General features: G+C 49.6%; 1 protein-coding gene across 2 annotated transcripts in view; it reads left to right on the top strand.

The window, feature by feature from the left end:
* Srl (sarcalumenin) overlaps nucleotides 1-23,021 on the top strand; it is a 40,172-nt gene extending 17,151 nt beyond the window's left edge. Inside the window, exons 2-7 of one of the 2 annotated variants that reach the window (XM_028894798.2) lie at nucleotides 6,309-7,745; nucleotides 10,824-10,925; nucleotides 12,292-12,387; nucleotides 16,764-16,880; nucleotides 17,941-18,174; nucleotides 19,856-23,021. In XM_028894798.2, the coding sequence (XP_028750631.1) occupies nucleotides 6,309-7,745; nucleotides 10,824-10,925; nucleotides 12,292-12,387; nucleotides 16,764-16,880; nucleotides 17,941-18,174; nucleotides 19,856-20,667 (2,798 nt within the window). In that variant the 3' untranslated portion in view covers nucleotides 20,668-23,021. The remainder of the gene's footprint in view (nucleotides 1-6,308; nucleotides 7,746-10,823; nucleotides 10,926-12,291; nucleotides 12,388-16,763; nucleotides 16,881-17,940; nucleotides 18,175-19,855) is intronic. The other variant, XM_028894799.2, reaches the window with a different exon arrangement.
* The last annotated feature ends 3,543 nt before the right edge of the window (nucleotides 23,022-26,564 follow it).

Below are 26,564 nucleotides of genomic sequence, written 5' to 3' on the forward strand. Positions count from 1 at the left end.
CAGGTGTTCACTGCAAAGAACCCCTGGTCTGGTTCGAGGCCCCTGGTCTCTGCTGCACTATCAACACTGGGCCTCACTGGGACTCTTCCTGGACATCCCGTTGCTGCCCTGTGTCTGGGGATCCTGTAGCCCTGGGTCTGCAGGACCCCCCCCCCCCTGTGCTCCAGCAGATTGTCGAATGCTTTAAACTTCATTTGATGTTTAAAGTGCTCCCAGGGGCTGGTCAAAGCAGGGCAGGATGCTCTGCTTTTTTTTTTTTTTTTTTTTTTTTTTGAGAGAGGGTTTCTCTGTGTAGCTTTGGAGCCTGTCCTGGAACTCGCTCTGTAGACCAGGCTGGCCTCAAACTCACAGAGATCCGCCTGCCTCTGCCTCCTGAGTGCTGGGATTAAAGGCATGTGCCTCTACCACACGGTGGCGATGCACTGCATTTCGTGAGTGTGTCAGGCTGCTACAGGAGGATTAGGGATAGTCCAAGGTCATACAGATGGTGCAACAGCAAAGACCAGAGCCTGGCTCTCTGGATTTCCAAGTACACCCAGAGAGACTGCTCTTTTGGCTTAAGGGTCAGGAGCCTTCTTAGCCTGTGAGGTGTGGCCAGGGAAAAGATTTGGTTCAGGCCCAGACTAGGAAGATCCAGTTCCCAAGTGCAGAATCAAGCAGACTTCTCCAGCTTCCTTGGATGGGAAAGAGGTGGCTCTGGTCTCCCTTGCTCCCTTAGCTGCTGGGCCCCAGTGACTAACCCAAGGCCTCTAGAGGGAGTGGCACTCCTTCGGCGCCCACTGGGTATCTCCTTGCTGGTACCCAGAAGTTACACCATCAGTTCTCCCAGCATCCTTCCCTACAGATTCCAGGGAGATTCAGTTTCTTCAGGCTGGGAGGTGGGGAGACAGGGGAGACAGGGGAGCCAGACACATGCCTCGGTCTCTCTCAGACTCCACCCTGCGTTCATTCTTTGCCCTGGCCTTAGTCCTTCCAGAGTAAGGACATCACTCCACGATGACTCTTGTGAGGATTTCTGTGCTGATCTCCATAAAAACAGTTTCAACAGAGCATTCCTTCTATCAGTTCACTTGGAGGCAGCATGACTTAATATTTTTTTCTTTTCTTTTTTTCATTTTTATTTTGAGACAGAGTCTCATGTAGCCCAGGCTGGCTTTAAACTCAATGACCTTGAACTTTTGATTCTCTTGTTTCCTCTTCCCAAGTGCTGGGGTTATAGGCATGTGGCATCACATTCAGTTTATGCAGTACTGGAGATTGGACAGGGCTTTGTGTGTGGGCCAGCACTCTGCCACCTGAGCTCCAGTCGTTGGAAAGGGTGAGAACAGCAGCAGCAGCAGCGTCATGGGTTCTGACGTGTCTCCAGTCACTTTGGAGACACAGCCCATGAGAAGCTGACGTGTGGACCAAGGGTCACTAACAGTGGGACTTGGAACTCCTGTGTGCCTCAAGGCCAGTGCACTCCTCCTAAGGTGTACAACCAGGAAAGACTTTTCCACTGGCATCTTTATTACTATTGATGGCTCATTTGCATAAATGTGTATGAGTGACTCTGACCGTCACAGTTTCAGATCAAATGGATGAGAAAGCATGTGGGAGAGCAACTTCAGCCTATCCTTACTAAAGACTGCTAAGGAGCCAGCCAGCACACGCCTTTAATCCCAACGCTTGGAGGCAGAGGCAGGTGAATCTCTGATTTACAAAGTAAGTTCAGGTTGACTAGGGATGCACAGTGAGACCCTGTCCCCACCTCCACCTCCAAAGTCCTAAAGAGACAACTGCAATGGAATTTACAGTGAGGTGAGCTCAAAACAGATAAATAAACAAAAAAACTCTTGGGTTTTGAGATCTGTTCTTTCGACCTCCACTTTCAACTTTGGGACAGAACTCCTTGTTACTTTGTACTGAGGAAGACTTACCGCTGAGGGTCTTAGGCCTTGGTATTATCTAGAATTATCTTATAAAACACAGCTACATACTGGCCCAACCCCAGAGCCGGATCCAGAGCTTGAAAAGCTTTGTAGGTGTGATGACACCATTCCCAGGCGGAACTCCGCAGGAATGGCTTGTGGGACAAACGCCTTGTGTTTCCGGTGTCTGCTTCCTCATTTCAAGAGAGATTGATAGCCCTTGCCTTTGCCTGAGAGGGCTGTGAGGAGGATCAAAGAACAAGAACTCCAAAGTGTCTGAGAACCCTGAGGGCAAGACGGGATCTAGTGTGGAGCTTTGCACCGTAGATCAGCAAAGTGGGGGGAAAAAAGCCGCACAGGACCGGAAAGGCAGGGAGTCCCCTCCAGACAGTGGGCGGATAGATTCAGGGAGCTAGGGAATATGGAGGAGGCCCTGCCTCTAGCCTACTTCATCTTCCCTCTCTCCTTAGGAACTTCCTGGAAGACAAGCAGGTAAGCCACTGAGGTAGAGTGAGAACACTAGGCCATAGACAGGCCCTGTCCCAGCCTGACCTTGTCCTCTGGCCAGCCTTTAAGCCCCTCCCTGGCCAAAGCTTCCTCCTCTCCAGTTGGACTCTTAGGCCCTTGGAAACTCATCAGTCTCCGAGTCACAGAGAGTGCTGTGGGACAAGGCAGGAGTAGAGGAACAAAGCCAGGGTGCTTGTCTGTGGGGAGAAAAGAGAAGAACCGAGCAGCATGTGGAACCACTGTTGGGGGGTGGGGTTGGGAGAGCAAAAAGCCTAGGTTCCCCAAGAGGGCTGATGGTAGAGGGGGTGCCCAGGGAGGCAGTGCTAGCTTGTGCCAGGCTGTGCCTGAGTGTGAGTGAGGCTGGGACTCGGCCTGTCAGGGGCCTCTGAGGATGAGCTGGAGACCTGCTATTCATGTGCCCTGACGTCAGTGCCCAGCCTGGCAGCGCCGAGGTGGCTCTGTTGGCAGCAGTTCATACAGTAGGACACTTCATGTCCTGATATGGAACCATACTCATCTCACCAGGACTCAGCCCACCAGGATCCTCTGTGTCCTCTCTCTCCCTCCTGCTCTGGGCACCAACAAGGGCTCTGGCCAGAAGTCAAGGGAGGGGGGAAGGAGGGACACTGGCCTTAGCTCTCAGGGAACTGAGCATCAGATGTGCCTCCCACAACAGATTTGGGTCCAATGCTTCCTGAGGTTGAGCTCTGGGAGCCCCAGCGGGACAGGTGGTTTCACGGAAAGATTTTCTGCCAGAGCAGTCAGTTTTAGCCTGAGAAGGAGGCCATGGGGCATCAGTCTTTTTCCTGCCAAACTGCTTAGTAGACAATGAGGGGCACTTTGGCTTTGAGATCTAAACACCAAAGATGGGAGATGCTAATGTACACACACATGGTCTAGTAACGGCAGGTGGAAACACCGCTGTGTGGAGGTCAGGTGTCCCCTCAACATCTAGTTCTTCACACTCTTTTGGATGATGCCAGCTTCTCACTCCCACTGGAGTCAGAGTTTTTCTTTTTTCTTTTTTCAAGACAGGGTTTCTCTGTGCAGCCCTGGCTGTTCTAGAACTTGCTCTGTAGACCAGGCTGGCCTCAAACTCAAGAGATCCACCTGGCTCTGCCTCCTCAGTGCTGGGATTAAAGGTGTGCGCCACCACCGCCCGGCAGAGGTTCTTTTGAGAATATCAGAAATATAACCAGAAGCCAGACCTAGAATCTGTTTAGCTCAGTATCGTCACTACTTCCATCTTTGTCATCAGAGGGTAGCAGCAGCCTGTGGAAATGGTTAGCTGTATCAGAGGAAAAGCTGATAACTACTGCTGTTGTGAAGACAATGCCAGGTTTTGCAGGCCTAACCCAAACTGGAAGTTAAGTGGGGGTCCTCCCAATGTGGAGGGGATAGGAGCAGAAGCCCGGGGTCAAAACTGTTTGTCTCTGAAGCTGCAGTGGTTTGTAATTTCGTGTGCTGGGATTACTGGAGATAAGTTTTTGTTGTTGTTGCTAGGGCTGCATCCTGGATAATTTAAATCCGAACCACTAAGGAAAGGGAGGAAATAAAGAACCAAGAACAAGGTGATTCCATGTGTTAAAAGCCACAGGAAAGGACAGGAGAGGACATGGTAGAGACCAGTGCCTCTCAAACCATAAAAATGTGTAAATTCATCACCCGCAGCGTCTTGTTGAGTATTCGGATCCATGTGTTCTGGCTGGCTCCTGAGACTGTGTCTCCAGAAAGCTCTGAGGTGACGCTGGGGAAGAAGCTGGTCCCTGGGCCACACGTTGAGTAGTAATAATCCCGCTCAGAAGCCAGGCAATGTCCTTCCCAGGTCCTCAGCCTGTTACTAGCCATGTGACACAGGTAGGTCCCTGAATGTCAGTCTTCTCACCTGCAAAAGAGATAAATAGCCGGGCTGCGGTTGAGCACACCTTTAATTCTAGCACTCAGGAAGGAGAAGCAGACAGATCTCTGAGTTTGAGGCCAGCCTAGTCTACAGAGAGTGTCCAGGACAGCCAAGGCTACTCAGAGAAGCCCTGTCTTGAAAAACAAAACAAAACAGAAAGAGACAGAGACACACACAGAGAGACAGAGAGATAAGTAATACTTGTTTTCCAGAAGCAAGTAAGTCTAAATAAACTGAGTGAGACTGAGATATTTTCTGTTGCCTGGCATAGTAAGTAATTATATGAATGTATCTCATGTATTTATACATTTTACTGCTCAGGGGACTGTCAGTCTCCGTAGGTTAAAACAAATTCCTGCCACAGATTCTTCTCAGGAACTAGAGACAGAAATGCAGGGGAGGGAATTGTGGCAAGTAATATTTGGCTTCCCATCCTGCTGAGACCAAAGAACCAGGAACTCTTACTGGTTCCCTCATGTGAGTGTTGACTTCTTCTAGAACTTTCTGCAGGGCAGGCAAGGGTCTTGAGTGCTGAGAACACACAATTAAGACCCATCCTGCTACCCAGGAGCCAGGAACATGATCCTGGAAAGAGGGTGCATGCAGTCCGGGGCTGTGAGACCCATCAAAAGTTTCTGTGTCTCCCGACAACATCATGGACCAGGAATTGGCAGTTCTGTATTCTACCACTTCTTAGTCACATGGTGGCCATGTGTCTGTGGCAAACCAAAGACTATCACTAATTTGAGTCTAAAATCTGCCAGGCGGGATGAGCAAGCTTACAAATAGCCATGTGTACTATTGTGCTTGGGGTGAAGTTTTATACATTTGTATATAGGGCTCCTCTATAATAAGTGCCCAGAATTTCCCACCCTTCAGAAGCTGGCACAGTTGACTAACTGTGGGAGCGAATGAGAAAACACCCATTCCTAATGACCGAAGGCTGCCCCTGCCTTTTGAGAACTGGCAAGGGGTGGGATACCTAGAGACAGACAGGCCTTTTACTTCAGTGAAGGAGGAGAGGCAAGCACCAAGCTTCCCCTAAGAGGGGCTGTCTTCCACCCCTTCCTGCGGGCTTGCAGTTTTTCCTGCAGGCCTCCTCCTTAAACAGATCCCAGTTGGGAGGGAAGGTCAGAGGGATAGGTCTAAGCTTTGCGTTCACCCTATTTCCCAAAATACCCAACTTGACCCTTGGTGGCAGTCTCCGGCACAGACGGGGCCCATGTTTGTTCTCTTCTCCCCATGCCCTCTGCTCTGTGGGTACAGCTGCAGGACCTTAGAAGGGGATCCCCTCAGAAGGGGTTGGCTGAGGCCATTGGGGAGCCCAGCCCTGTCCATTTTGGATGTCTCCTCCTTAGGGCCCTGTTCCCTGTAATCTGAGGTAGGGAGGCCAGCGAATGCCTGCCCTTAAGGGGACAGGGTTAGATGTGTGACTTAATAAAGCCAAGAGCCACAAGTAATCCCCTAAGTACTTTGCCTTGTAACCTAAGATTATCTGGCCTGCGAACACCTGTTTTCACTCCTCTGCTGATAGCAGTATAAAAAGCATGCTGGTTAATGACTCTAGGAACTGACAAGGAGTGGAATGCTCTCACATTTGTCCTATCTTGGAATATCTCCTCAGGAGCCAGGTGGCACGTGCCACGCCCGTTGCAAGGTTGAGGAAGGACTGGAAGGGCTCACCCAAGTTTCTATCCATATATAGTCAGCAGGGCCCAGGGAAGACTTGAAGGTCAGGGTCAGCCTTTGGGGGCTCTTGAGTTACTACAGCAGCTAACTCCCTTAGTGGACAGAAAGTCAATTCTTTAACTCCCTAGTCTGTAGACCCCCACAGGCTCGGAGGGAGGCAGGTGGTCCAGAGGACCCAAGTTGGGAGGCATAACGTTGGACGCCAGGCACATACGGTGCTCTCTGCTAGACTGATATAGACTCTTGAGAAGCAGGGCAAGTGCCGACCCTGTGAACTGACCAATCATGTTCTAATCATTTAGAACTGCAAGTCTCTGCTTCGGGTGGCACAGAAGATGTTGGCAATTTGTTGGAGAATCATTTCTCTGCTGGAGATGCAAGTCTAGAGGAGAAAGAAAGGGCGCTTTATGCAGATGCGGCCCCTGGAGACAAGAACCTGCTCCTTCACTACCCAGACGGCAGGGAGGCTGAGAGCTTGGAGCAGACCCCAGCAGGGGTCCCTTCCACTACCAACGGCCAGGGCTCCGAATCTGAAGCTAGCCTGTCCAATACCTCAGCTGCAGAGTCAGCTCCATCTGGGGATGCTGAAGGGCCTGGGGAGGAAGAGAAGGGCCCAGCAGCAGGCACCCTTTCTCCAGGAGGGGTCGAGGGGCCAGAAGAAGAGAGGCCAGAGTTCAGTTCTGGAGGGGAACCAGGACAGGAGGAGGTTGGGCTGGGGCTCCCCACAGAGGGGGCTGCCAGCATGGGGGCAGAAGTGCAAGAAGGAAGTAGTGAGGTCCCTGAGGAATTCCAGGGGAGTGTAGGAGATAGCCCCATGACAGAAGCGGCAGCAGGGACAAGAGAGCCTGCAGCCACCCAGGTCCCTCCTAGCACAGAGGGCGAAGAGGTCTATACAGCGGAGGCAGAAGGGGAGGGCGACACAGGGCCTGGCCGCCAATCCGCAGAGCTAGATGGAGTTCAGGATGCCACATCTGCTGGAGATGAATCAGAGGCTGACACAGCTGCAGAAGCCAAGGAGCGGGCAGAGGACCAGCCCCAGGGCCAAGCCCTGCAGCCGGAAGACGAAGCCATCTCAGGGCCTGATCACCGGCCCCCTGACCTCGATGCAGTCTCTGACAACAGGTCTTCTGGAGTAGAGGCAGACGCTGCAGAGCGAGCAGCTGAGCAGAGCCAAGTCCATTCCTCTCAAAAAGAAGTCGAGGCTAGCCCAGGGTCTGGTCATCAGCCTACAGAGCTAGTTACAGCCCCAGATGCCACATCTGCTGGAGGAGAACCAAAGGCTGAGGTGGATACAGAAACTGGGGAGAAGGCTGAGGACCAAGGGGAACCTAGACCTAGTCAGGAGGCCAATGAGAAGTCTGGGGACACCCAGAGTTCCAAGGACAGGGAGACAGAGAACGACCCTCCCGAGGGCCAGGTGTCGGGGATGCCTGAGGAGGGCCCGGCTGAGGCCTCCTCTGAGGAAGAGGGTGGTGAAGGAAGCGGAAGTGAAGAAGGTGGAGCTCCGTCTAGAGAGGAGTCTGAAGAAGGCAGTGGTGATGGCGCTAGCTCAGAAGAAGAGCGGGACGCCCCTGGGGAGGCTGGAGAGGCCCAGAGAGCAGCAGGAACCACGGAACACGAGGTGGAAGGCACCCAGCTTGATGTGGAAGACCTGGAGGGTGGCAAGACCCAGGATACAGAGGCGGAGGCATCCAAAGAGAGACAGCAGGGCAGAGAGAATCCTGTAATTGCTCATCAGGGTAGGACTTCATTCCTCAAGGCAATCCCAGAACATCCTCTATGGAAATCTTGTATATTGTGGGACAAACACGGGGGTGGGATAATCCTAGGTTAGTTCTGGGTTTGTTAGGCAGGGCCCTGTCCCTTGGGTTAACCCAGAGAGTCCACTTAGGCAGTTTCTTAGCCACTTAACTTCAGTGTGGGTGGATCTAGCAAGAGGCTTCAGAGGGACTTAACCTTTTCCGAGTTAGGACCAAGAAGGCTCCTTTTTAGGGCTGCTAGATGTGGCTCATCAGCCTTAAGGACAAGGGGACTGATGGCAGGCTTGGGGTCCTGAGACTGGCCGGTGGAAGGAGATGCAGGGAGGTGGTGGGGTAGGTTAGGAACCGAGTCTGCTCTTGAAGACTTCCCACACAAGGTGTGAACGTCAGGAATCGAGGGGTCAGGATCATGGTGTGAGAGCTGAGGCTGACGGCTCTTAAATGCCCCTAAGAGCAGGACAGCCCTCAAGGGACAGGGAAGAAGGAGGAGAGGGGCTGAGCTATTGGGCAGCATTAGGGACGACATGGTCAGACCTGAAGACCTCGTGTGATATGTGTGACTAGAACAGAAGGTGGCTTTCAGAGCAGAGGCTGGGTGGTGTTCTCACTGTCACTTTCCCAGATGGCTTCCTTACAGATTTCCTTAAAGCTATTTTCCCACTTTGAGACAGGAGCTTATGTATTCCAGGCTAGGCATGAACTCATTATGTAATATGTCAAAGTGGCCTTGAGCTCCTAATCTTCCTGCCTCAGCCTCTAGAATGCGGTGAGATTATAGGCATGTGCTACATGTCTGGCTTCTTGCAGAATTTGATGTTCATACTCTTCTTTATGTACTTACGCTTTCTTTAGGGAAGTAGAACTGCAAGCAATAAGCTCCTCCCCTTTCTCTATCTTTCCTAATTTGATTCTGGGAGCAGGGACTGCCTGAAATGCTGTATAAGACATGCAGATGCTGGCCTCCCTCTATCCCACAAGCCTAAGCTACATCCTCCTAATAATCTAAGATCCCTGAATAGGCATCTTCGCTAGAAATGAGTGACCTTAGAGGCCAGGGAACATGAACAACATCCTTGCCAGGACTCATCAGGTGTGGGTGTCTCTTGTTTGCTTGGTCAGTGGGACAGCTGACCTGTCTGTGACTGCCAGCACATAGAGGTACACTCACACATCTGCAGCACTTCCTTCCACTCAGTTCCCATCAGTGTTAAGCTGACAAGAAGTTCATTCAGTTGAGGAGAGTAGAACTGAATGGACGTAGTTCATTCAGTGTAAGTAGAGTCTCTCAATGGCTCTCTTTGCCCTGGGATAAAATGCAGCCCCCTGTGATGGTCTCTAAGGATGAAGAGTCAGCTCCTGGAGGACCTAGACCACTCTTTGCCAGGCTACCTATGTGACTCGTCACAGAAAACTACTTTCTTTTCTTTACTAACTCTGGCTCAACAGCAGATGTCAGGGAAGGGGCCTCTGCACCCCCTGCCACCCTCCCAAAACCTGCAGGCATTCTTCTTAGGCCCTCAAAGCTACTATAGCCTCCTTGCTGCTCAAAATGATCACGTTTTAAAGACAGTTCATCAGTTGGTTCCCATTACACTGCAGGATGACCTCCTAAGGTCGGGAGCCGCGTCACTTTGTAGACGTCACTGTGCAGATGTCACTGTGCAGATGACGTCACTGTGCAGATGTCACTGTGCAGATGACGTCACTGTGCAGATGTCACTGTGTAGACGTCACTGTGCAGATGTCACTGTGTAGACGTCACTGTGTAGACGTCACTGTGTAGACGTCACTGTGCAGACGTCACGGTGGTGCCAGCATGACATCTGGCCCCTGGCATGCGACAGGTGTTCAGGACGTTGCTTTATTTTTTGAAACAAGGCCTTGCTATACAGCCTGGGCTGGCCTGGAACTTGAGCGCCACTTGTCTTGGCCTCTGGACTGGTAGGGTTATAGGTGTGTGCCACCACATTCTATGCTCAGCACAGTTAGAAAAAGAAATAGAGTAAATGGGGTGGGGTGGCAGCTTCGTCAGCATCCTACTTGTTCTCTGTTGTGATAAAACACTGGCCAAAAACAACTTGGAGGAGAAAAGAATTTATTTCACTTACAGGTTAAAGTCCATCCACTTGAGGGAAACTGAGGCAGGAACTGAAGCAGAGACCATGGAGGGACACTGTTTACTGACTTGTTCCCTCTGGTTTGCTCAGCTAGCTTTCTTAAGTAGCCCAGGCCCACCTGCTTAGGAATGACGCCACCTACAGTGGGTGGGCTCTCCTCCACCAATTAGGGCATCAGGACAGCTCTTCAAATGAAGCTCCCTACGAGGTGACACTAACGTGTGGCCAGCTGACATTAAGACCAGCCATAGAGGGAAATGCTCACTGCACAACTGTGAGGGTCTGAGTTTGATCTCCAGGGCCCGTGTAAAAAGCCAAGTGTGGTGTTGTGCACTTGTAATTCTAGCACTGGTGACCAGAGACACACAGATCCTTGGGGCTCACTGGCCAGCCAAGCCTAGTTGGGGAGCCCTAGGTGCCAATGACAGACCTCAGAAAAAATAAGACAGATAAACAAATAAAAAAGGTGATAGATCTGGAGGAATGACATCAGGGATTGACCTCTGGCCTCCACACATTTCCACACACATGTGCTCATGCATACTCCTGTATAGTTACACATACATACATACATGAATACACACACGTAGATCATGGGTCTTGAAAGTTGTGGGTTTTTTTTTTTTAAAGATTTATTTATTATGTATACAGTGTTCTGCCTGCATGCCGAAAGAGGGTGTCAGATCTCATTACAGATGGTCGTGAGCCACCATGTGGTTGCTGGGAACTGAACTCAGGACCTCTGCAAGAACAGCCAGTGCTCTTAACCTCTGAGCCATCTCTCCAGCCCTTGAAAGTTGTATTTACATTTCAAATTCATTCAACTTGGCAACTTGGTTCTGCATCTACTTGAGGCCCAGCCCTGCTCCATCTCTGTGAAGCTTAGAGCTCTGGGGGCTTAGATTTGCTCTGACCCTACACTGTCTGCTTCTCTTCCCAGAAGAGACTGAGGATGTGAGTGAAGAGGCCCCCATGAGGGACCGCTCCCACATTGACAAAACCCTGATGCTGAATGAGGACAAGCCATCGGACGATTACACAGGTAACTGGGGAGGAGATGGGCGGGGGTCCAGGCACCAGGGCTCTGTAGTTCTGAGGCCAGAGGGGAACCGGGGAAGGGGCTATGTGAGGCAACTCTGTGAACAAGGCCAAGGCAGGGGCAAGGAAGATAACCAAGCAGAGGGCACAGTGTCAGAACAGAGGTGAGTTCCAGAGCCATTGCCTGTCAGATGCGACCTGCCACCCCACCACCAGCCTTGGGCAGGGCAGACGGTTAATAAGAATCCATCTTATCTGCTTTGGTTTTTAGTTTACACAGTTTCCATTTCTCATGTTTTATTTTGCCCCATAATGAACCAAGGATTTCAGTGGGGGCTTCTTATCCTTTCTTAATTAACTAGCCAAGCACAGATTAATACAGCAATTTGCTCTTGGCATATAGCCAGATGTGGTAGTGCAAGGACCAGAGCATTACTAGCCTGATTCTTGCTCTCCACACTGTCCTCTTGTGCTACACACACACCCCACAGCTCTCAGTGCACCCTGGGTTTCTGCTCCCCCAGAGCATGGGCATGTCTGAATCCCCCAGGGAGCACTGTGTATGGGTCTTCTGGGCACCCAACCTCCTTACACTGTGGACCTCGGCAGCACAAACAGGGGCACAGACATGAGATTCTCATCTCCCGAGGACAACCTAGCTTTTCTTATGTCATTGAGGTGAGGAAGAAAGAGAGTATTAGGGTTTCAATTTAATTTTTCTTGAGACAGTGTCTCGTGTAGCTCAGGTTGGCCTGGTACTCCCTATGTGGCAGAGGAGAACCTTGAACTCCTGATCTTCTTGCTATCACCCCTGAGTAGAGATCACAGGTGTGTGCCGCCAAACCTGTTTTTTGTGTTGTTGTTGTTATGGTGCTAGGGACTGAACCCAGGGTTCTGTGCTTGTGCATGGGAGGCGAGCACTTCGCCATCAGAGCCACATGCCAGCCCGAGGTTGGTCTGTTACTATTCCTGAGACAATGTCCCACTGTGTAGCCTGGCTGCCTGGAACTTGCCATGTAGACCAAGGAGGCTCCTGGAATCACAGAAATCCAGCCACCCTGCCTCTTGAATGCTAGGATTAAAAGTGTATGATACAGTGCCTGGCCAAGAATTAGTTCTTTGTTTTGTTTCGTTTCTTAAATAGCTCAGGAGGCTTTGCAGATTGGGTAGGAAAATGGTTTTGGGTTGAGGGTTTCTGAGGGTGGGATGTGGACCAGCTCCTTCCCAAACACAGTCGCGATCTTGGGTTGCCAATGGTTTTCCTCCTCACAGAGGAAAGGCAGAGATAGACTCTCTATCGCTCTGGAGTGAGGAGCAAGCAGCATGGGGTTGGTCCCGCCCGATGCTCACTCCTTGCTCCTCTCTCCCAGCGGTACTACAGCGGCTGCGGAAGATCTATCATACATCCATCAAGCCCCTGGAGCAATCTTACAAGTACAATGAGCTGCGACAGCATGAGATCACAGGTATGGCACCAGGACCCAGAAGTGGGTGCTGCGCTACCTCCCTGGTACCCACACAGGCTCACAAGGTCCATGTGTAATGTGTGCTAGGACTCCAGGAGCTGAGCTTTGCTGAGGAGTGGAGGACAGAAGCTCAGGCCTGGGAAGTGGCCTTTCCTGGAGGAGTGAGTGCTCAGTACCGTAAGAGTGTGACAGAGATTTCATTGCTAAGCATTTTGTTTCAGCAGTAGGCATTGGATTTCCAGGGAGTAGGCCTGTGTGATCCCTCTGGGCTCCAGAGTCTCCAGGCTTCCTATTCACATAGGCCTTCATATGACCTATCTTTCTCCCAGCCTTCTTACTGTTCCTCCTGGAAGGCCTCCTTTGGGTCTGGATGATGATGATGATGATGATGATGATGATGATTTGTGTGTGTTTGTGTGTGTTTTTCAAGACAGGATTTCTCTGTATAACAGCCTTGGCTGTCCTGGAACTCTCTCTGTAGACCAGGCTGGCCTCAAACTCATAGAGAACTGCCTGCCTCTGCCCTCTGAGTGCTGGGACTAAAGGTGTGTGCCACCACATGTGACTGGTGCTGTTGATTTTTGAGACAAGGTCTCACCATGTAGCTCAGGATGGCCTTGAACTTGAGAACCTCCTGCCTTAGCTTCCTGAGAGCTGGCTTTACACAGATGTGCTACTGCACCCAGAACAGGGCCTAGATTCTTTTAAAACTTGGTTTTAAAAATAATAAAATACAACTTTGTTTCAATTGCATTCAAATAATGTAAAATAATATAAACTGAAAAATAAAGCCAGGCTTGATGGCATATAACTGTAATCCTAGATTTTAAGAGGCAGAAGCAGGAGGAGAATTTTAACATTGAGGCCAGATTAGGTTACACAGTGAGTTCTGGGCTTAGTACATGGCAAGCCCTGTTTCCAAAACACCACACACACACACACACACACACACACACACACACACACACACACACACACAGCTTCTTGTTATAGTGCTCAAAACTACAGGAAGTAATAGGATCTTCCAGAAATTCCTCTATATCTATGAGCATAGAATTGTCTTTTTCTTCTTACATATATGGAATCATATTATGCCAGCTGTGCATATGTGTATATATATACATGTATGTGCATGCATGCATACCTCTCCATTATTCTTTATTGAGGCTTCTTGGTCCTGTCATCTATGAACATACCAGGCTCTGTACAACCAGCATCCAATTCCCGAGGGACAATGGGTGCTTTCCATTTCTGCCTTAAATAAAATGGGGCTAGTAGCTGTGAGTAGTGACACACGCCTTTAATCCCAGCACTCGGGAGGCAGAGGCAGGTGGATCTCTGTGAGTTTGAGGCCAGCCTGGTCTACAGAGGGCAGGAGAGCCAGAGCTCAAAAAGACTCCTCCCCAACAAAATGGGGCTAGTGAGGTAGCTCAGCAGATAAAGGTACTTGCCTCCAAGCCTGATGGCTTGAGTTCAGTTCCTGGGCTCCACATGGAAGAAGGAGAGAATCAGCCCCTGCAAGTTGTCCTCTGACCTCTATACACACACCATGCCGTGTACACCCGCACACATGCAAACACATCATATATGTACATATAAGATAAATTAAAAATGTAATGCCCCACAACTGGGCATGGTGGCTGTGCCTATAGTTTCAGCACTTGGCAGGCTGAGGCAAGGGGATCACAGAGACTTTAAAGCCAGCCTGGGCTTCAGAGTGTGATGATGCCTGGGAAAAGTGAGATTAAAGCATTCTGGCAGAGTCACTGTATGTCTTATGTACAGATATTTGTAGGACGTGTTTTGTTTGTTCCTTGTTTTTAAAACAGGACAGTAGAGGGGCGGACAAGACATCTCAGTGGGTAAAAGCACCGCTTGCCAGCCCTGATAACCTACATGCTGGAAGGAGAGAACCAAGTCCCATAGTTCATCCTCTGGAACATCCCCGCCCCACAAATGAATGCTTAAAAATTAATATGGAACACTAGAATTAAGTATTTTGATCACTGTCGTAAAATCACCTTGAAATACTCTAATCTGTATGAGAACATACCAGAGAATTCTTTTTCCACCACAGTTTGCCATTTTAAAAAGTGTTCCCCATTTTGTAGTTCTGGGGCTACACCCCAGACCTCAGGCATGCTAAGAAGGGGCCCTGCCACTGAGCTACAGCCGCAGCTGCTCTTACTCCTCTCGAAAGCTTCCATAACTGTTGTTATTTTTCTTCTTTTCCGTTCAGTTCCTGGGGATGGAACCCAGGGCCTTGAGCACCCTAGGCAAGCGCCCTACCACTGAGCTATAATCCAGCCCTTGTTTTAATTGTGAGTGATAACACAAATCTCTCCCTGTGTTCCTTGGCAGTTCCCATATTATCCTAATGCCTATTGAGGAGCTGTGGCATCTGAGGCATATATATTCCTACTGTACAGAAAGGAGCCTGGTGCCCAGGTAGTGCTGGTTGCCCTGGCCACGAAGCCACTGTCAGGATGGTGATTCTCTTTCTGTCCCCAGGGAATGCCCCGTTCTGTTAGTCCTACCGTTCTTACAAGCCTGAGAGTCAGTCGACCTCGTCTGCTTCTTAGAGGACGTGGTATGAGGTTACAGAATCTCCCCATGGCTTTCTTTGGTCCTCTGTATTGCCTTCTCTTCCTACTCTGACACTGGGAGTGGGATGGCCCTCCTGGGGAAACCCCACCCTCAGTGGCCAATTGGTTGGTTCTCAGCAAAGGCCAATTGGCTCTTTTCTGGCTTCCCTTTCTGGACTTGGCTTCTCTGTCCTAATCTCTTGCCAGCTTCCCGCGTGACCCCTATCCTTCAAGCTTATTCCTGGCCTCCCAGGTATGCCCACGGTGCCCCCTGCTGTGCAGAGCTGGTACAGCAGCACCCGGAAGCCCTGTCTCAGAACTCACATAACCAGCACTGACTGGCCTTTTGTAAAATCTCTGTAACTGAGTGTACCCCTCTGGACCTGCTAATCCGTCCTGTCCCCAGGCCAGAGGGCCTCTTATGCATATTTGTAGGCAGGAGGGAAGGGCCCAGGCCATGAATATGTGCTCACCATGCACAAGACACCCCAGAGAAACAAAAGCCGGGCATCCAAAAGCCAGGTGCAGAAGGGGAATCATGCTGTCCGCTGTACAGAAACGATGAGCTGGGATATCTACAACACTGATTATACACATCAAGGTAGCTGGGAAAATGCCAGAAATTAGCAATGCTGCCCAGTGTAGTGGCATACAAATATAGTCTCAGATACTCTGGAAGCTGAGGCAGGAGAACCACTGGATTCTTGAGCCCAGGACTTTGAGAGCATCCTGGTCAATATAATATAACCTTGTCTCAAAATTAAAAAAAAATAGAGAAAACTCTAGCATTAGTTACCTATTAGAGAGGATGTTACAGCCTAGACAGAGTGGGTCTTTTTGTATTTCAGACTTTTGAGTCATGATGTTATACAAAATTATAGAAAATAAATGAAAAAAGTTTAAAAAGGAGGCCTACCTTTGGAGGGCTATCTGCAGGCTCAGGAAGGCAAAAGTCTGGAGAACGTAGGTGCTCTGTGGAGATTATTCAGAAAAGAACTGAGAAGACAAGAAACCAACAAGAAGACAAATCATCTCTCTGTCCACCCCTTCTCTGCCCGTATTTATTCTATGTTTGCAGTACTGGGGGGTGAACCATGGCATCACACATTCTACGCCAATGCTCTGCCCCTGAGCACCCTCCTAAGCCCCCAGCCCTAGTTTTGAAAACACTGGAGAATTCTACTTCCCCTTGCTGGGTAGCCTCGGTAGGGTGTGCTACCCAGCATGACGTCAGGGAGCACCTTGGCCACAGGGCCCAATAATTTAAGGATTCCCAGTTTTCAGTGTTTGGTTTCAGACCCTGAAGACTTATCATGGACTTTGGAGCAGACTATCTGAGACTAGTCTGTGCTTTTGATGGGGTTTGGGGAGCCCCAGTGAGTTCAGATGGTTCAACACTGTGCCTCTCCCATGTCCTTTCTTCTCTTGTTATTGATCCGGGTAGCAAAATTCAGTCTTTCTCAGTGCAGAAGCTCCGTCCTTTTTATGAACCATTCTTTCTAGACAGGAGACTGCACCTAGAGTGAGCACTGCGCTAGTATGGAATAATCCACTAATTCCAGATGTGCAAAGGATCTGGAAAAGGTCAAAACATTGACTTCTGCTGTCTTTTGAGTGAATGTTCTTGTAAAGCAAGAAAAGTGCCACTGACTGCTGCACAGTTTGATCCACATGGAACCCCACAAGCAGTTGGATGATGTGGGGAATCCAGGGTGCTTTGGAGAGCAGTGCTGCACCCCCAGTAAGAACTGGTGTTAGTGCACTTCTCTTTCTAATTCCTGTTGTCTGCAGATGGGGAGATTACTTCCAAGCCAATGGTGCTGTTCCTGGGACCGTGGAGCGTCGGCAAATCCACCATGATAAACTACCTCCTCGGGCTAGAAGACACTCGCTACCAGCTTTACACAGGTGAGAAGGTGTGGGGGTGTGTGTAAATTGTTAAAGCAGATGAATAATTAAAGCACTTGTATGCCCTTAAAGTATTAATGAAAATTACATACAAGATCCAGCAGCTCAACCACCTCCACAGCAGCATTATTCATACAATAGAAACAACTCAAGTGTCCACTGCTGGACGAAGGAATAATCAAAATGTAGCCTGTGCATACAATGAAATGTTAGCCTTAGAAAGGAATGTTGCAGAACCAAGGAGACGGCTCAGTGGGGAAGTGCTTGCTGTGCAAGCCTGATGATTTGAAGCCGGGTCCCTAGTATCCACATAAAAGCCACATGAGTAGCACAAGTGTCTGCGATCGAAGTACTTTTATAGGGAGATCGGAACTGGAGATAAGAGAACCCCTGAGAGCCTAGAGGCCAGCTAACCTGGCCTATGCAGCAGTGTACAAGAGATAAAGTAGAAGGTGAGGATACCCATGGTTGTCTGTCTTCTGACCTCCACCCCTGTGCCATGGCAGATGCGTGCAACACACACACACTCACACACACACACAAGCACAGATAGAAGGGAATGAAGCATGCATGCTGTCAGATCACATTGGATACATCCTTGCCACAATATGGATAAACCTTGAAAATGTGCTAAGTAAAACAAGTCAGGCACAAAAGCCCAGAGACTGTATGATTCCACTCATATGAGGTGCCACAATAGGAAAAACTCAGAGGCAGAGAAAGAATAGAGGTTGCCAGGGAAGGGGATGGGGAGTTACTACTTAATGGAAGCAGAGTTTCAGTGTGGGAAGATGATAAAGTTCTGGAGAGTGAGGATAACTAACTGTTTGCATGATAATGTGACTATATTAATGCTATTGAACTATAGGTTTAAAGATTAAAATGTAAATGTTATGTTCTGTGTATTTTGACACAATTAAAAAGTGAGACGGCAGGAACCTGGCACACCTGTCCTGTCCTTGTGGAAGCCCTTCCTTCCCAGACACCTTGCTTGTTCACACCCTTCCAGAAGTCTGTTTCTCAGTGGCTATTGTTTTCCACTTCTCACCCGTGCATGCAGGTGCTGAACCCACCACTTCCGAGTTCACTGTCCTTATGCATGGGCCCAAGCTGAAAACCATTGAGGGCATCGTCATGGCTGCTGACAGTGCCCGATCCTTCTCACCACTGGAAAAGTTTGGCCAGAATTTTCTGGAGAAGCTGATCGGCATCGAGGTTCCCCACAAACTTCTAGAACGAGTCACTTTTGTAGACACGCCAGGCATCATTGAGAACCGCAAACAACAGGAAAGAGGTAATTCAGGGGCTGGGGATGTGCTCAGAGTAAGAGTACCTGTTCTACAACCATGATGATCTGGCTTCAAATGCTTAGCACCCATGTCAAAATCCAGGCATGAAGCCTGGCAGCGGTGGCACACACCTTTAATCCCAGCACTTGGAAGGCAGAAGCAGGTGGATTTCTGTGAGTTCCAGGACAGCCTCATCTACAGAATAAGTTCCAGGACAGCCAGTGCTGTTACACAGAGAAACAATGTCTCAAAAAACCAAAAAAGCGAGGCATGGTTATCTGTGCCTATAATGCCAGTGTTGTAGGGTGGGCATAGGTGGATCCCTGGATCCTGGAGCTCTGTGGCCAAGCCAGCCTAACCAAAATGAGAGACCCTGTCTTAAAGAAATAAAACAGAAAGTAGTAAAGGAAGACCCTACCATCCTTCTCTCAATGTATACACACTTATGGGTACACTCACCTGTACATGCATACAACACACACACACATGAATCCATTTCTGAATAGCAAGAGCTCTGTGTTAGGATACTGTGATCAACAGAGGATGGTAGTCCAGCAAGGAAGCAAGAATGGTTAATGTTCAAGACCAAGGAGATGCATTCTTTACCTCCACTCCTTCTCACTGCTACTGTGGTACCACTTGGGGTCTGGAGTGTCGTGTTCTCTGCCTCCTAAAGGGATGCCTGAGTTTGGAGATGGCCAGTATTTTCCTAGGAGAAGTACTGGTCTTCTCTGTAAGGTCTTGGAGATGTCCAAGCTGTGGACTAGCTGTCTTTGGGTACTCAGTCTATCCTGAATAGGGGAGGGCCTGGACTAATGGGATCCTGGTGCATTATACTTGAATTCTGGCTAACCTAGGTCTTGGGCATGGGCTTATTCTGTTGAACTTGGTCTACATCTCTTCTTACTCCCAACATCTGCTTTGTTAGGCCTGCTTTAACCTAAACCTTTATTAGGCTTCTCAGGCCCTGTCTGCCTCAGATGCAGGGCTGTATAATAGGGCCCTGAATACTGCCTTGGCACAGGGCTATCTGCACTGATGTGTCCTAACCTGGGCAGTCATAGTAATAGGTGATTAAATGGCAAATCTCAGTTTACCGTTATGACTTGTGTTTACCTGCATGTATGTCAGCACCACATGCATGCCTGGTGCCCACGGAGGCCAGAAGAGGGACTTGGCTCCTCTGAGATGCAAGTTACAGACAGTGGTGAGTGGCATGTGGGTGCTGGGGACAGAACCTGGCTCCTCTGAAAGGGATGCCAGTGCTCCTAACCAATGAGACATCTCTCTAGTCCTGATTTTTTCCCTTTCTGCTGCTGTTTTTGTTTTTGAAACAGGGTCTCATTAGGCAGCTCAGCCTAGCCTTGAACTGAAGATCCTCCTGCATTTGCTTCCCTGGGATTTCAGGAATGCACTACCACACATTGCACAAAAAGCTCCACTTTGGACAAACACTTCACTTCACTAGGGACTCAGAAGCCACTGTATATTAAAGCATGGGTCAGGCTGTTATTGATTAAAGGCTGACAAAAAGCAAGAGATAATGCTCACTGGTCTCTAGAAATCCAGGAAATTGCGAGTGCTATGACTTTGTTCCGCCCACGTAAGGGTCTGGTCCTGGAGGGGGGTGCAAAGGGCTTTGTGTGTGTCCCACTCAGCTTGACTTCTCATTCCTGTCTCTCCAAGGCTACCCCTTCAACGACGTGTGCCAATGGTTCATCGACAGAGCTGACCTCATCTTTGTTGTTTTTGATCCCACCAAGTTGGATGTGGGTCTGGAGCTGGAGACGCTCTTCCGCCAGCTGAAGGGACGGGAGTCTCAGATAAGGATCATTCTGAACAAGGCTGACAACCTGGCCACGCAAATGCTCATGCGGGTATACGGAGCTCTCTTCTGGAGCTTGGCCCCTCTTATCAATGTCACAGAGCCTCCACGGGTTTATGTCAGCTCCTTCTGGCCACAGGACTATAAGCCTGACACCCACCGGGAACTGTTCCTCAAAGAAGAGATCTCTCTCCTGGAAGACCTGAACCAGGTGATTGAGAACAGGTTAGAGAACAAGATCGCTTTTATCCGCCAGCATGCCATCCGTGTCCGAATCCACGCCCTCTTAGTTGACCGCTATCTGCAGACTTACAAGGACAAAATGACCTTCTTCAGCGATGGGGAACTGGTTTTTAAGGACATTGTGGAAGATCCTGATAAATTCTACATTTTCAAGACCATCCTGGCAAAGACCAATGTCAGCAAGTTTGACCTTCCCAACCGTGAGGCCTACAAGGACTTCTTTGGCATCAACCCCATTTCCAATTTCAAACTCCTCTCTCAGCAGTGCTCTTACATGGGGGGTTGCTTCCTGGAGAAGATTGAACGGGCCATCACCCAGGAGCTCCCCAGTCTTCTGGGTAGCCTTGGGCTTGGGAAGAATCCAGGTGCTCCTAATTGTGACAAAACAGGCTGTGGTGAGACCCCAAAGAATCGCTACAAGAAGCATTAGTTTGTGTGTAGCCATTCTCGGGTCCCCACTGGCGAATGAGCTTATGTCCTAACTGTCTGAGAAGTCCTGGTTTATTAACCCTTTGAGCCATACTGGTGACAATCAGTCTGCATTGGAGATTAGGGAGTTCATTGAGGCCGGTGAACCAGGGAAGGAACAAGGGTTCTAGGGAGGAGAGTGGAAACTGTGAATTATAGTGTGCTTGTCTTATTGCTTCGTTCAAAGGCCTGACACTGGCAAGTCAGGCTTCCCTTGTTTTCCTGGGTCTTGTCTTGGAGGGACAGAGAGCAGCTAACTTCTAATGACTACTCAGATAATGAGGGTCAAATAAGCCGACCTCAGTAAATTCCCAAGTACTAGAGGGCTTTGAGGTCAGTGAGCGTCAACTCTTTTCACACAAATCTTCTGTCCGTTCCCTCTGCCTCTCTGGCTCCCTCCTATGCTTGGGTTGGCTTTCATCAGTGGACAGTCTCTTGAGTCTGATCTTCATGAATTCTGAGCCCAACCTTGGAATCTTCTCCATCTTCCCAACAGGTAGGGCATCCAGAACACTAAAACAAGAGTTTTCTGATTAGGATGCTGATCTGCTACCCCAAGTATCATTTCATTGATGTCTCAGTTGGAGAGCTCAGACACTTAGTTGGCCCCAAAAGGAGGGTGAGTGGGTGATGTACTCAAGAAGTACTTTTCCTCCTGAAAATGGCTTACATGAAAGTACTGGAAGGGCTCAGGGGTTAATTGGTTTGCAGTGTGTCTTTGTCTGTTGCATGTCTTGGAAAACCCAGATCACAAAGGTGTTGATTTCAGAAAGGACAATGGGGACCTTGTTCCTGGTCCTTGGAGGCTTCTTCGGAAGCCACTTCTCCCAAGTTTCAGGGGAAACTGTTTCTACAACTTCTTTGTGGGAACCCTTGACAGATGACATGTCTCTCTTGGTTCCCAGGACTGTGGCTTCTCCTTCTCCTTCTTCTCCATTCCCTGATGCACCAATACTTCCATCTGAGAGAAATTCCCTAGACTTAGAAGCAGCCCCAGCCCCTTGGCATTGGTGGCACACAAGGTCTGAGGTTCAGGTTCCTTCTGAACTTCTGCAGATATCCACTGAATGCAGTCAGGAGAGCCAGGACCTTCACACACCAGTGAGTGTGCATTTGTGTGTCCACTGTACAAGAGGGAGTAGGGCAATGAAAGACTTGAGGGCACAGAGAAAGGACTCCTCAGAGTCTTGCATGGCAGACATACACTGCCACCTTGGAGCACATGGGAGCAAGAAGCCCTGGGAGGATGAAGAGCAGGCAAGGTGAAGGTCAGGCTCTCTTGAGGACCCTTTGAGCAAAGCCAACTGCTTTTCTTTGGGAGCAAGCTGTCCTGAGGACCTTGATTGTGAGGCATGAGTTGGGATCCACCAGTACCTGTGAGTCATGTGGAGCGGAAGGAAAGTGGGGAAGGAAGGAAGGAAGGCTGAGCCAGAGTTGTTCCTTCTGAGGATCATGTCGGGAGGATAAGCAGATTGGTCATCAGTGGGGGCTATATGAAGAACTTCAGGTTAGGAGTTCATGTCTCTCTGATACTTAGCTGTTTGGCTATAAGGGAAGCTGCTGCTTTGGCTCTCTGTAGGGCCCAGGACCTCCCACAAGTCAAATGCTCCAAAGCTGCCAAGACACTGTTTCCAAGGAGTGAGTTCCTTTCATAGGGTCACCCACTCAGGTAGATGAGCTGCAGTCTGTCTTGGATTTTTTTCTCATTAAAATACACATCCAACCCTCAAACTCCTCACCTCTCCGTCACTTGCTCTCTGGAGAGACTGTCCCTCTACCTTCCTCTTTCATGCTCCTCACGCCTGAGGGCTTGGTGTAGCAAATCTGGTTTTTCTCAGTGCAGTCAGAGAGAGGGGGAGCAACGTGGACCGTATGGACCCTGTCCTAGCTGTCAGTGCCTGCATGCTTGGGGAAGCAGGTGAAATAAGGCAAGCAAATTCATACAGTATTTGTATTTGGGGGAGGGCACCTTATCGGCATTACCTTCCATTTGGATTTTCCTCCATCTTTTTCTCCTTTATCTCCATTCTGTTCCTCTTCTCACCCCCTAATTCACTTTCCTCTCCTGCCCATGGGCTGCTGATGGGCCAGCACAGAGTTTAGCACCCGTTCTTTGCCCAGCTCTGCAGAGATGGGTTCTGAGTAGGGTTCTGACTCTAGGAGGAGGGAGTTTCAATCCAGGAGAAGCATGAGATCCAGGGATTTCCCGAGTGGAATTCCATGTAGGTGCCTGAACAGCGGCCAACCTTTCCAGTGTTCTTTCCACTCTGGTTTTGTCAGGGAGAACGTCTCAATAAAGTTCCAATCTCTCTTCAACACCTTGTCCTTCTTGTCTCCAGCCAGGTCAGTCTCTTAGCTTCCATTTATCTAGTACAGCGTACTCACGTTCAAGTTTCTGGGGGACAGCTTGGAACTTTGTAAGCATTTGCCCTTGTTTTCACATGTCTGCTGGTGCCCCTTTTGGTAGCTCCTTCCAGCACCTAGCCTCTTGGGTGTGGCGGAGAATTCAGTCCTCAGCTGGCAGAGAAGAAGCCAAGGCCCACTGCGTATGGCGGGAAACCCAAAGGGCTTCTTCCTCTGAAGTGCCTTAGTTCATTACTTCCGACACCCAGGGCAGTGTCCTTTTTGAACAGGGATCACTTGATGTTTCCATCCCCAGGTCCTTCACAGAGCAGCTCAGATAGTGACTCCAACTGGCTCATTTCCTCTACCTTACAGCTACCTCATGGTCTCCATGGCTGTGATGAGGTAGGGTCTGCCAGAATGGTAAGATGGCCACCTTCCTCTAGCTAATCCAGAAATTGGCCATCCCTCTACAGGTGTGGACATGTGTATTTCGAACATGTCCCGACTCCTTGAGCCAGTACTCATCCTACCACATTTCATTGTTTTTGGTGTCCTGATCAGAGTAGGGCTCCTTTAATTTGGAAGCTTTCTGCTCTGGGATCCTCCCAAGAGGTTTCATATCATGGTTTAAGAGCTAATTTGAAAGGGAAAGATGTGGAAGGTTGGGAAACCTAAAAGGGAGAGCAGGGCACACAAAAGTAGGCCACATCCATACAGCTATGCCAGGAAGGGTCCAGTCAGTGGCCAAGGCCAATGGTTCTGGGTTCTCTGGCTCAGGAGGGGCTGATCTTAGGGCCAGACAAGTGGGCCCTGTTCTCCCACACTCACCTGATCTAGGGAATCTTTGAATAAGTGAGCACTCTGACCTGCTCGTCTGCTGCAGCCTGAGCACCCCGACCTGCTCACCTGCTGCAGCCTGAGCACTCTGACATGCTCACCTGCTGCAGCCTGAACACCCCGACCTGCTCACCTGCTGCAGCCTGTGCACCCTAACATGCTCACCTGCTGCAGCCTGTGCACCCCGACATGCTCACCTGCTGCAGCCTGAGCACCCCGACCTGCTCACCTGCTGCAGCCTGAGCACCCCGACCTGCTCACCTGCTGCAGCCTGAGCACCCCGACCTGCTCACCTGCTGCAGCCTGAACACCCCGACCTGCTCACCTGCTGCAGCCTGAGCACCCCTAATATGCTCACGTGCTGCAGCCTGAGCACCCCTACCTGCTCACCTGCTGCAGCCTGAGCACCCCTGCCTGCTCACCTGCTGCAGCCTGAGCACCCCTGACATGCTCACCTGCTGCAGCCTGGGCACCCTGACATGCTCACCTGCTGCAGCCTGGGCACCCCGACCTGCTCACCTGCTGCAGCCTGAACACCCCGACCTGCTCACCTGCTGCAGCCTGAGCACCCCGACCTGCTCACCTGCTGCAGCCTGAGCACCCCGACCTGCTCACCTGCTGCAGCCTGTGCACCCCGACATGCTCACCTGCTGCAGCCTGAGCACCCTGACATGCTCACCTGCTGCAGCCTGGGCCTAGGCCAAAAATATAGATCTTTGCCCTGGAAGAGGGAAGGCAAGCAGCAAGGTCTTTTTCAAAGAGAAATACAAGCCTCAGATTTGTGCTGTTCCACAGCTCAGTGCTGCCATTGTTGGAATTGGGAAAGAAACAGAAAGCAGAGAAGGCAGAACCACTCAAAACATAGGAAATGTGAGGGATGTGAGTGCAAAGAATATTTGTAAGGACATACGTAGGTGTCCTCTACATATGGCTACATATATAAGGGACATGGAAAAACATTCAAGTGAAGTCTGAGGGAGTGGAGAACAGGTGAAGATGTGCGCTTTTGTGCCAAAGATGCCTGAGTGTCTAGTATGGTGTCAGATACACAGTAACCCTTCACTTGTATGCTACTGGAATGAATAAGTAGATGCTGGCTGGAGGAGAAGGTGACTGTGTGTGTGTGTGTGTGTGTGTGTGTGTGTGTGTGTGTGTGTGTGTGTGATTCTGGATGGCCCACCCAGGATGGAGACCCAAGAAGAGGCATTCAAGGAACCCTGGCTTTGCCAGTGTGTCTTAGCCTTAGAAACCTCACAGAAACCAGGCGGGTTGTGGCGCACGCCTTTAATCCCAGCACTCGGGAGGCAGAGCCAGGAGGATCTCTGTGAGTTCGAGGCCAGCCTGGGCTACCAAGTGAGTTCCAGGAAAGGCGCAAAGCTACACAGAGAAACCCTGTCTCGAAAAAAACAAAAAAAAAAAAAAAAAAAAAGAAAGAAAGAAAGAAAAAGAAACCTCAAAGATACTGGCAGTACTTAATGCCAATTCCTCTTCGGTGACATAAAGCTTGGGCTTTTTCTAATACAAAGGAAGTGTTCTCTAGAAGATCACAAAGGCAATAAGGAGGAGGCAACAGAAAGACAAACTGCCTGTGACCTGGAACTGTACACAGGAAAGGTGTGTTCAGCAGGTTGTGCCCACCTCTTGTCCTAAGGATAAACTCTCAAGCATAAAGGGACTTTTCCTACACCTGCTTGCACTCTGGGATGTGGGCTGTTACCTACAATATGTAGAGGACCCAAAGTGGGGACTGACCACTAGAAAAAGGGCGTTTCTAGTATTTCCTCTGTGCCAGGAACTGGTCTTCAGCCCTGCAGGCAAAGCACCCTTATGGCTAACGAAGATGGGCTAATCATGTCTTCTGTGTCTGGTGCGATGCCACGGCTTTATGTGCACTGTTTAATTGAATCCTCAAAACCCTGCAGGGAGGTCGCTGGCTGGCAGAGCTCAGAACACACACTGTAGTCACACTGCCTGGAACTGATCCTGGGCTTGCTACAATGTGGTCTTGGGCAAATGACTAAAGTGTGTTTCAGCTTCCTTACTCATAAAATGGAGACAGTGACTGTTCCTCCCTTATGGGGATGTGGTAGGGAGTAAATGGCTTGGTCCGTGCAATGTGCTTGACTTGACATAGGACACAACTCACAGATAGTACTTAGTAAGCTTCAGTCATTACTACTATTGTTAGGCATTCTTTACTGATGAGACTGATAACCAGAGTGGCCAGGATGAAGGCATGTGTACCTGGGAGGGCTGGGATGCTGCCCAACACCCAGCTCCCTGTATGGCTCATGCTAGGTTATTTGCTCAGGGCCACATTAGGTAACACTGATTTTCTGACCCCAAGCCTTCTCTACAACCTGGAGAAGATTTGCTTGAGTTTTTGAGTGCTCATTCACTACTTTGAATCTTTTTATTTTAAAATTTGTTTATTTTGCCGGACGGTGGTGGTGCACGCCTTTAATCCCAGCACTCGGGAGGCAGAGCCAGGAGGATCTCCATGAGTTCAAGGCCAGCCTGGGCTACCAAGTGAGTTCCAGGAAAGGCGCAAAGCTACACAGAGAAACCCTGTCTCGAAAAACCAAAAAAAAAAACAAAAAAAAACAAAAACAAAACAAAACAAACAAAAAAATTATTTATTTTTTATTTATTTGGTGTGTGTGTGTGTATGTACGC

Source organism: Peromyscus leucopus, chromosome 8b (genome assembly GCF_004664715.2).
Source record: "Peromyscus leucopus breed LL Stock chromosome 8b, UCI_PerLeu_2.1, whole genome shotgun sequence".
In the NCBI taxonomy this organism is placed as follows: domain Eukaryota; kingdom Metazoa; phylum Chordata; class Mammalia; order Rodentia; family Cricetidae; genus Peromyscus; species Peromyscus leucopus.